At 37.3% G+C, this 12,082-nt stretch overlaps 1 protein-coding gene across 1 annotated transcript in view; it reads right to left on the bottom strand.

Moving 5' to 3' along the window:
- MARCHF1 (membrane associated ring-CH-type finger 1) overlaps positions 1-12,082 on the bottom strand; it is a 244,950-nt gene that overhangs the window by 119,372 nt on the left and 113,496 nt on the right. The window contains exon 2 of the mRNA XM_037058324.1: positions 9,031-9,081. Within this exon, the coding sequence (XP_036914219.1) occupies positions 9,031-9,081 (51 nt within the window). The remainder of the gene's footprint in view (positions 1-9,030; positions 9,082-12,082) is intronic.

Consider the following 12,082-nt stretch of genomic DNA (forward strand, 5'->3'; position numbering starts at 1 on the left):
ATCTCCTGTCCCAGTCTCACCCCCCAACAGCCCAGAAAACTATTAGTTCATGACTAGTTAGACTTGAATATAAATTCCTTCTCATCAGAGATGCATTACATTAAAAGATATGAGCATCTGCAGAAATTATAGAAATAAATGTAATGTATTCAGTTTCATGTACAATAAATCTCTACTTTGGAAAAGAAACTACAACTGCAAGGTTGGAAAAGAAACTACAACTGCAAGGTAGCCTGTTCTGTTTCTGTTCTGTGTAATAATACGGATGACCAGTGGCAAGAAATAACTTTCACCCTGGTACCATAAAACCACGATATTCATTTCCCCTTAGAATTCTTACGGGAACCAAAATAGGGGTCCGCTTTAGCTTTGTGACCTAGTCTGGAAAAACAACATTCCACATTATTGCAGTACCAGAGCCACAGCAATTAGAGCGGTGTCACGAATTCCCCAGGGCTGACCCTTTCACCATCCCTAGTGCTTGCTCTTTAGTACTTCTTGTTAAGCAAGACTAAATAAACGGCAGGTATCAGAATTTAAGGACTTCCATGTTGAAATTTTAAAATATTATCACTATTTTCCAGACTGGGATCACTTTTCTGGCCGGATTAAAAACATCTAGGCACTCTTCACAGTTCTCATCACAGAGGAATTTAACGTTTTTTCTACAACAGTCGTGTCTGTCTGATAGAACTTTCTGTGATGACAGAAATAGTCTGCAGCTACGCTGTGCAATATAGCAACCACTAAGCATTTGTAGTCATTGAGCACTTTAAATATGGCTAGACAACAAAAGAACTTATTAATTTAAATTTAGATAGTCACCCATGGCTAATGGCTACCATACTAAACAATATTGTTGAAGAGTAAATAACCATATACTTGCTACTGAAAATTTACCTGTATATTGAAAATTTACCTGTATATATATACATATATATATATATATATATCCTAAAACAAATCTTTTTCATCTTGACCTGAAGGACACAGGCTCCTGGAGAAAGATTTCCCCCACCACCAGTACAATAGGTGAGAAATGTTTTTTGTCATTAGATAGGTTTAAAAGACATGAGATCCATAACTCATTTCCCAAGTCTACTAATATATATTATAGCAAAAGAAAGGGGATTTAAAAATATTCAAGTCCGATACTAAAGAGTTTAAGTTCAAATGAACGGGTCCATTTGACATATGATAGGTATTCGACACATGTCAAGTAAGCCACAGCCAGTGCGGCATGATGTCCTGGCACCGGGCCCTGCCTGTCCTCTCCCACTGAGTGGTTGGCATGACCTGTTTTCTCAGTTCTTTAGGAGCCTGTCCTTGACTGGACATTGGGTCAGGAGATTTCAGCTGTCTACACTCCTGGTGATAGCCAGAGTTCTTCGGCTAAGGAGATGCGGGGCACGTGGACTAAATGCCAGCAGTAATCCCATGCTCCCCATGTCTGACTCATGAGCCAGCCTGCAGCTTTGTTTCTGAATTTCACCTCCACAAACACAGCCCTTCTGAATAACTGGTTTCACTAAAATTTCTTTGATTCTGGACTTTCCACAAAGGGAGTCATCTCTTTTTAAGGAATGTTCAGAGGCAAGAGAATGCAAATTGGTTAAACGTTGAAAGAAGACTGTATCGTCGATTAAGTGTTGGGGGAGAAAAATGTTACTGATCCCAGCTTCTTAGCAAATGTTCTGGTCAGAGATTTAATCCCTCACAGCACTTAACAGTGGAATTTAAAAACAGCCCTTGTGCCAAAATGTCTTGCTTTAGAAATGAATCCCTCTCCCTACCAACCAACCATCCATGTGTTGGTCATGTTAGAAGTACACCTAAAAAAAACCCCCCACAAAACTCCAACTCTTCCTCTTATCTGAAGGCTAATGAGGGCTAAATAAATTAAATATGGTACTAATATTGAACAAAATTGCTACTTAATAAAGATTACATAAATTTAAGGACCGTATTACTGAAGGAAAAAGTAGAGAATATATTTCAAATCCTCCTGTACCTATTACTTGCCAGAATATATGTGAGGACTCAGATGCTCGTTCATCAGTAACAGACGCTGCCTGGCACTGTAAATCGTGACCCAGGCAGGGTGTTTTCCTTGATTGCCTTTGGTTGTGAACACAGAGGCCACCTCAACCAAGGTTCAAGTCAATAGCTTTCCTAGTCTGGACCCCAGCACTGGTAGCCCCCAGATTCTCAAAATTCCTTTGCTAAAGGAAAGGCTGGCATATTACTATACCCAAAACTTCCCAAGCATATGGCTTTTCCTAGTTCTTGAAGTCCAAGAGAGTTATTAAAGCTTTGATAAAATTCTGAAAACCAACAAATAAAAAACAGAACTGTAAAACTTCTCAGCTAGAAATAACAATCCAGAGAACATGCAATAATCCTAGAATACATATTTCATAATGGCTGTGACTTTAGTAGCTCTGACAGCTTTGAATCTCTAGCATCTAAACTAATTTTTGCATGCAGTAAATAGGTGTTCTATAACTATCCAATGGGAAATCAATCCAGTGTTAGCCAAACACACAAAAAAAGCTCATCATCACCCAAAAGACTTACCCTTTTACATGTATTTCTCTACAGATACAAGGAGATGTAATTCTACTCTTTGTGGATCTTTCATTTGATGGAAACTGAGTATTCTCTCCGAAAAGACATGAATATATATATATATGTGTGTGTGTGTGTGTGTGTGTGTGTGTATTTTTACACATTTCAGAAAAATCTGAAACAATTTCAGTGTTATTTTTCCCTCTGGATCTTCTAAAGCATCTAGACAGTTTAGAAATCTGGACCTTCTTACAAACATATTAGATACTCCAGAGCAGTCCTTCTCAAATTACCAGTCTTGAGGCCTGATGAGATCACCCAAGGAGTGAGTGTAGAGAAAGAAAAAGCTCCCAGATATAAGAAGTTCTCAGGCTTTCTTAATCTTCCCTTGACATCTTGACTAATTCAACCGAATTTATCCCCATTTTCAATTCTGGTCTCAGGACTCAGGCTCTACAAAACTTCTCACATTAGTCTGTCACATTTTTAGTTGTTTCTTAACTCTACATCCCATTTTACTTCATCAACCTATCAAACTTACCCTCTAAAGATATGTAGTCTGAGGGTATGGCTGATTTATAGGTCCCTTGTATAAGCAAACCAAGTTGATAGCTTAATAAATCAGAACATTAAACACCTGTTCAGAGATACAAATGCTTGGCTCAGGTTAACCTGAAAAAATTCCCAATACCTTTTACATTTGGGGAATGCTTTCACCTTGACCTTGCTGGAGAGTATTTGGAATCTTAAGGGAAATCTGGCAAAATGGGAAGAAATGAAAATTGACAGAAGTAAAGTCAAAGCATGTATTTGATCCAAGAAAACCATCTACTTACTTAAAATGTTACAGTTCAGGTAATGACTTGTATGTAGTACATCCTTACAAAAATGTTGGCTGAATAAATTGTATTGACTACATCATACATCTCCATTTATTGCTCAATTAACTAGGGAGTACAGACAAGAGAAGAGAAAGCTTTAGGAACAATATTTTATACACAATGAACGATCTTTACCTTAGCATTTACATGTTTCTAGACCAAATGAAAAATTTAGATGAACCTTTGTCAAGTAAATGAAGTCTTGGGAATATAACAAGAAATGGTGGAAACTACCTGAAATGTCATTTTGTTAAGGCAGTGGCCTTGGAATTTCTTTTCATAAGTAGATTAGATTTTTGTGAGCTGCTTCCTGCATAGATGGAAAAGCATAAAGTGTTTTATTGAAAAGAAAATCCTAGATGTTGATTTGAATTGAAAGTACAAGGCTCTCTTTCCTTTTGACAGTTTGCTTTTGAAATGTTTTTCTTGTGAAATACATAATACACTGTTGCTAGTTGAACATAATGATCCCTCACCCAAGAAAAATAAAAGAAAGACCAAATTTGGCTAATTTTGCATCTTGAGGAGCCAATTTGTGAGTCATATGCACATTAAAAAGCATAAAGCACTAATATCAAAAGCAGCTTTTCAAAGAGGAAAGAGTAAGTGATGGGTGAATAAATGCTGCCGTGTTCACACAGAAGTTCTTTCGGCAATCACACATTCACTGTTTTGTTTTAAACCTATATAGCTACTCCGCAGCTTTTTGGTCAACTTTGACATATCCAAGATACACAAATCTTATTGGCATAGGAAAAAAGAGACAGAGGTCTGTCTGTTTTACATGTGCTAAAACAAACTAGAAATATAAACTAATAAAAAATTAAAAGTTGGAATGACTGTAAAACTTAAAGTATAATTGCAATTGAATAATATATGGTACAAAAATTCAGAGGTAAAGACTACAGAGGACATTTTTAATGTTCATCAATAATTCAACATTTGTTATTTATCCCACACTTGGATATTTCATATTCACGATAGCAAGATCATGCTTATACAGTCCTGAATAGCAAAAATAATGTTCAGGTTCATATCTATTTACTTTTAAAAAGTTTCAGAGATCTTGATGGGTTCTTAACACATCTCTACATCTCCAAGCCAGATAACACTAATGTGACTAAAGAGAATGCATCCTATTTTCAAGGGTCCTAAAAACTATTTTATGTACCTTTTTCCTTATAGTCCATGCTTTCTAGCTTCTATGCCTTGTACCTATATCCCTTTAAATGTACTTTCCTGACTGCTGATCAAATCACATCCATTCTTCAAGTGCCTCTTTATGAACCATTCTTCCAAGACACCTTCTCTGATGTTATCCTGTCTTCTCCAAATGGACGTGATCATTCTCTGAACTCTCGTAGCCTCTGTCTCTACTTTCTCGACTAATACACCAAGGGTTGCCATGACCCTGCCCAGGTTTAGTGATTTTTCTAGAACAGCTCCTAGAATGGAACTTATAATCATACACAAAGCTAGACTCATTACTGTGAAAGGCGACAATGGAAGATCAGCAAAGGAAACCATGAGAAAACTTTCAACCTTCCAAAAGTTTACTCCCCGTGGAGTTGCACAGCATGCACTGAATTCCCGCAGTGATGATGTGAGATGCTGCATCTACCGGGGAAACTCACTGGAGACTCAATGCCTAGTCTTTGTTGGAGCTGGGCAGGTAGGTACTCACTGCCCACTATATATCAAAATTCTAGACTTCTCTAGGAGAGCAGGCCTTTAGGTCAAAATACATAGTTTGCACAGTTTAGACACAGTACACTATCTCTATCAATCAGGGCACTGGTCTAATTCCCAGATGCCAGCAGGTATTTCTAAGAGTATGAGTCTCAGGTCTGCTCTGTTATCTTCTCTGCATTAAAAGTTATACTGTTCAGTAATATATATATATATATATATATATATATATATATATATATATATATCACAATATGTAATATGTGATATACATGTCATATTTCAACTCCTTCACTGTATGATCACTGAGGACTTGGAAGGTTTTTTCCATTATTCCATCAATTCCAGTAGAGAATAAGACTCCTTATGAGAGACATTCCACAAATATTGATTAGAAGGTCTACTGATTCAGGAGGGAACAGCAAAAAATAGGCAGAAAAGCAGACTCAACAGTATGGAAGGCATTTCTGCTACCCCATTCTAAGACGATTCCTCCATGTTACCTGTGATTTTCCATACTAAGGAATACAGGATGGCACGAACCTGATAGAAGATAAGGAAGACAGCCACCATGGATGATACTACTAATTATTATTGATATTTACACACACTTTTTAATGAAACAGGAAAATGCAGTGCTTTTTTTCAATAAAATTGTCGTATCATGAACATCTTATTTAATCCTGTCAAAGCTCTTATTTATTTTCATTCCAGTCAGAAAACAAGGTACATATTATAACCTATGTCTCAACTTCACTTGCTTACAGAAAAGACCTATGAGGACTTAATTTGATGTTGTTATTGAAACATAAATACTTAAAGCCCTGTAATAAGAAAAGCTAATACCACACAAGGCCAGTGTTCTAGGCACCACTCCCAAAGGGAGAGATGTTATATTTCCTCCTTTTGCCGACACAGTTACTAAGGAAGTGAACCCTCCTGAGCAGTTACTCGGGAAGCCTTACTCTTAATTACTCTGTTATAATGATTATCATGTCCTTGAAAAACTCTGTTTTTTTTGATATAAAAACTATTTGGACAAAATTAGAGGAAAAGCATCCTGGTTTTATTTTAATGTTTTCTCCTTCCCTACTTTAAAAGAAAAATAACCCTACAATATTGCTAGATTTTGTCATTTCATACTTGGTCTTAAAGAAGAATTTATCACTTATTAACTCATGAAAAAACAGTGAGGACTCAACAATGTATTTAGCATTTGTAACTGTCACTATGACCATAAATAAAAGGAAAGTTATATTGCCTTAAATAAAAAAGTATGTCCACTAAAATCTCCTTTCTTTCCAGAGGTGTGAGAGAGTTGATTTTTGCTCTTGTACAATTAGGGTGACCATTGAAGAGGATAGGTTTTAGCCCTGGCTGGTGTGGCTCAGTGGACTGAGTGCTGGCCTCTGAACCAAAGGGTTGCCAGTTGGATTCCCAGTCAGGGCACATGCCTGGGTTGTAAGCCAGGTCCCCAGTAGGGAGCATGTGAGAGATAACCACACATTGATGTTTCTTTCCCTTTCTTCCTCTCTCTAAAAATAAATAAATAAAATCTTAAAAAAAAAAGAAGCCCTGGCTGCTATGGCTCAGGGGATTGAGCACCAAAACACTACTGGTTCTATTCCAGTCAGGGCACATGCCTGGGTTGTGGGCCAGGTCTCCAGGAAGGGGCATATGAGAAGCAACCACACATTGATGTTTCTCTCCCTCTCTTCCTCCTTCCCTTCCCCTTTCTCTAAAAAAAATAATTTTAAAAACCTAAAAAATAAAGAAGATAACTTTTCATTTCTCTCTGAATAGAATGCAATTTTTTTTCAGCTACTGCCTGCCTCCCACGCAAGGACACAATCGATACATAGCAGAGCCTGGAAGAACTCACAGAATGGAAACTATACTTCTGACTTTTTTACTCCTTATGGATCAAATAATTAAAAGGCTAAAATGTTATAAACAAGCTGCATTGTGTCAGTCTCAAACATCAGTTTGGAAATGCAGATATAATTTCACCCCTGATAGTGAAACAACATTTCCTGTGACCAAGGAGTTGTCAGGGCCCTTTACAAGTTTCTAGGCCGACATTAACATTTAAGCCTGGAACAAAGACAATGCTGTGCAAGGGTCACCATAATGTGACTAAGATAACAGACAATTCAAAAGCATTGTTCTAATTTACAGCCACTTAAAAACCTTTACAGGTGACAGATAGCATCTTCATGCTACACAGGAAAAAACCTCGCCTTAGGAGGGTTATGTGAAGGTATAAGGGTTACATCCGCGAAAAGCCTGAGTAAGAAGCACCTTGCACTCAGATCCTCTCTCTACAGAGTTAATACTCTTAACCACTATACCACATGGCCTCTCAATCTATGAAGTGCCCAGATCTGAATGTAACTAGAATGTCCAGTACCATATACTGAGCTACAGTTCTCCATGTGTCTCTTGTATCTCTGCATGTCTTGCAAGAAGAAGCATTAACTGCCTTTGTTCTGGATTACCTTTTTCAAAGATGTTCATATCGTGCAGAGCATTGTACCGTAGAGAAGTAGTCTCCCCATGCAGCAGTAGGTAGCCACGCTTACTGTCTGTTAAAAATGTGAGGGTTTCCTACAGTCAGGGTTCTCCTCCTGTAATCAACCCCATGTGTTTGCAAGTGTCTGTAACCTGGCCCTCTTGGCCTTGTCTCGAAGGAAGCGGCCTTGGAAAACCGACTTAAGGAAATGCTAATAGTCTGGCTACTACTGTTTGCAATGAGTGATGAAGTCCTTTGTTTCCCAAAACAAAACAAAAATTTAAAGTGCACTTAAATTGGAAGTAGATTTAAATTCTGTAGTGGATAAAATTTATTAGTATTTTGGGGACTCTCTTAAAGGAAAAAATACAATTTACATATACAAAATTAAGTTCAAGGTTGTGGAAGGGTGCTGGCAAATGAGGGGACCTGTAATGGACATTTTATTCATGGTAAATCCATCTCTGTCTGAACTATATTTTTGGAAGTCATAGATTTCCAACTTGACATATGGCTCTAAATGACTTTTCACTCCCCATGCACCAAGTCTATGCATCGTGTAGTGCCACATTTTAGAGGCTAGCTCTTAATTGTTGCTTCCAAGGCAAAATAAAAATCTAGAGCATCTCTCCCATGACAACTTTTTTTCAGCACGCTGGTGTCTTGGTTGGATTTATAGACAGTCTAGGGCAAGGGTGCCAAACTCATTTTTGCTGGGGGCCACATCAGCCTCACAGTTGCCTTTAAAGGACCAAATGTAATTTCAGCTCCTTAACAGTTAAGGAGTACTTACATTTATACAGTCCTAAAATTATTTTGGCCCTTTGAAGGCAACTGTGAGGCTGATGTGGCCCCCAGTAAAAATGAGTTTGACACTCCTGGTCTAATGAGTATTTTGTTTTTCTCATCTGTTGACACTAAAGTAAATATGACCAAACTAATGTCTTACATTGGTTTCTAAAACCTGCCCTGGCGACGAGAAAAGTTAAATTCTTGTATTGTTGAGCCCAAACTCCCAAAACATTGAATTCATGGAAATTGTATGATGAACATCGATATAGTTTCATGTTGGGTGTGTGGCAGCTCTGTGATGCTTGAAAGGAGAAAGGAAAAAGACAGATTTTGTCTGATCCTCTAAAGTAGCAAATGTTCTTTTGCATACAGCACTGAAGAGGAAGAAACAGCTTAACTTGTTTTGTTGTGTAAAGTCATGTCCTTTCACCACAGAAAAAAGTTGAAATACTATAGTCAAAGTCATTACCAAGTCATATTTGTATATTGCTCACAGATGGGAATTAGAGGTTAAATGTTATAAAATATTTGCTCAAAATCATAAAATATGAACATCAATAAACAATGAAGAAAATGAAGTTCACCTACTTTTGAAATATTACTCGATCGACTTGCGGATCGCCCTGGGGATTTTTCATTCTGAAAAATAAAATTAGAGTCATTGATTAAACACACGGCAATCGTCTTTACCACGGAAAAAAGAAAAACATAGCACAGGCAGATGTGTAAATGCTCTCTCTAGGTTGTTCTCATAAACATACAAATAACTTATATAGGATGTCTTGTTTCTTACTAAGTTGTGTTTCTCTAGTACACATCAATGTCCCTTTGAAAATGTTTCAATTAATTTCAGGGTATGTATCAGCGGAGAAGGACTTATTTTCAGGAAATGCTTATTTCTCTAGAAAAAAAATATGCAGTTCCTTTGAAATAAAATTAGAAGGTAAAAATACAGTCTAATTTCCCCTTTTGCTTTTGCTACCAGGAAATCCTAAGTAAATTGTGATTTTCAGTGTCCCTAAATATTGCATACCAGGCACATGATATACACATCTAACTTGCTGTTTTAAAATGCTGTTCATTGGTCTTTTCTGCCATTTTCCTTTTAAAATTAAAAAATCCAAAAAGGTACCTTTTTTAATAAAAATACATTTAATTGTTTAAATTGAAAATACTTTTAACATTATTTTAAAGTTTAAAATTTTAAAAATAATTTAGAAATTGTAACCTCCATTTTCGCCTCTTAAAGATTTTCCAGTTTAGTAGAAAAAAAGCAAAAAAAAAAGATTTTGAATAAATAACTTTAAAAAAAGGCATACAATTTTAAAGTAAGAAAGGGCCTTAAAGAGTGTCACTGCTTCACTTGAAGAACAGAAGTGTCTGTTGCAGGCAGTCACAGACTTCATGCCAATGCCAAGGCCATCCCAGGGCCCGGCTAGTCCATTTGGTGGCTCTTTCCATTCTGCCAATTATCTGCTGGTAGATAAGTGACTGGCTAATCAGAATGTCTGCATTTAACATGCAGCAAGAGATCACAGCACACTTTTTCTGCACAGAAAATGTAAGAAGAACTTGGTCTGGAACCCAAACGTTTCTGAATTGGAAACCAAGGCTGTGAATTAAGCCTGCCACTGAAGTACTGTAGGAGTCTCTTAAAAAGAAAATTTCTGAGCGTTTGGACTCAGCACTAAAGTAGGCTCGAGTAGACACCTTGACAGAGGTCATTTTTCAGAACTAAGTTGTTATAAGAGCCTGTGGATCTGAAATTGCCACATGATGACAGCTTGAGACAGTTTCAGAGACATGCTGATGACAGGATATGGCGACTATGTTATTGTGGGAACACAGTGGCCGCACTCACCGCGGACCAACACTGTTGTCCACAGGCTTGCAGATAGACATTCCAGCTGAACAGTGCTTTTTCCTTTACACGCAACATCCATCTCCTACAACCACTGATGTCACTGTCGAGCATGTTATTACAGACCAAGATGGTCCCAACGATACGATTAGTTACACCTCATAACAGCCCCCCGATCCAGGGGGAGATTAATGTATCTACTACCCACAGACATTTTTCCTTGATTAGCTTCCTCTGGTGATGGAGAGAGGCACTTTTCTACTGACATCTCAACTCCTCTTCCAGAGATTAGAAAACAAAAGCAATCCATCTTTCCTTCTCAGCGAAATGCAGGAATTTTGACACACTAGAATAGAGGTAAATAGACCACACGATATTAATAAGCTTTGGGAGCAGTTTTGTTGTAGTGTGTTTTGTTATGTTTTCTATATTCAAATGGTATTTGAGAACAAGATTAAGAAGCTAGAATTGAAAGGCACTTCAGTGGGAAACAAGAAGTACCACAGGAAATTTAATTTGGCATCAGATTACTTGATTCTTCAAACCAAACAGGACTTCATGGAGTTTTCAGAGAACACAAGGAGGGTCAGGTTCCCTCCACAATTGTGAATGAGTTCAGCACAGGGTTATAATAAAGAGATAATTACCATTCTCTTCACCAGCACTCCCCAATCTAATGGGGAGAAAGCATCTGTTTGATTATTTAGTACTTAAGAGATCTTTTAACTTGGAATCCATTGGTTCTATTTTCTCCTAAGACAAGGTTAGGCATTGAAAAAATAAATGAGCTTAGGCAAAGGTTAATTTTTTTTTTTCCCATGGCTTCCTTCTCTACTGTGGCTATTGCAGTCAACACGTGGGAACAGAGGGGGCGCTGTTCTCCATTGTTGCCATGCCGGCAATGATAGGAGGGGGCGGCTGCCTTGCAATTAGACCTGTGGGAGCCCACCAGCTACAGCAGGAGTGTATTGTTCGACATTTCAGGACTTCAATTTCCTCACTGTGAAGTGGATATTTTTGCAAGAATCCAACAAGCTATAAATAAAAACATTTTATGGATTCCAAGATTATAATATGTCCATTGTTACTCTTAGGTAGAGAAAACATCAAAAGAGCTCCCTCAGATTTCATAATGGTCATCATGGGTTACCAGACTCATAATTTTAATGTAAACATCTGAGTTTCTCAGTTCTGCAGTTCTGTCTCCATAGTAGATTAGATTTTGGCACATAAAATTTAGGAATAGAAAATCAAAATTTTCTCTACCCACAGGGATTAAGGATGTTTGGTCTACCTTGCCTTTGAAGCAAAGCACCAGAAGTACATTATCTCTTGGAAAACTTCCAAAGCAATCTGTCTCATTTGCTATTAATTAATTGGGTGGCTTGTCTCATTACTATCGCAATAACATATTCTTCTTTGGAGATTAGTCAAATACGGTTGTCATACTTCATCATGATCAGCTTAAATTCTTTACCTTAGATTAAAAGAAGCTGTATCAGACTCTAGCATTACTTACTGCTACCCAAATTATAGTGACCTTGTAGGTCAATAAAAGTTGGTACCAAAAAGTTCTAACAAGTCTGCACAAAAATTCTGAGGTCATCAAGTGGTAATGTTGGATTCCAACAGATCATTTACAGTATGCAGAGGGAGAGACTTCTCATTTTATATGTGCTTTTTTAATATTTTCAAGAGGTTCCTAATTTTTGGTGTGATGTGAGTATATCCAATATTATCAGCTTTTGGTGATTATTATGAGTAACATATCATTTTAGA

The sequence above is a fragment of the Sturnira hondurensis genome, unplaced genomic scaffold (genome assembly GCF_014824575.4).
Source record: "Sturnira hondurensis isolate 20B ecotype Veracruz unplaced genomic scaffold, ASM1482457v3 Scaffold0010128, whole genome shotgun sequence".
NCBI classification, from domain to species: domain Eukaryota; kingdom Metazoa; phylum Chordata; class Mammalia; order Chiroptera; family Phyllostomidae; genus Sturnira; species Sturnira hondurensis.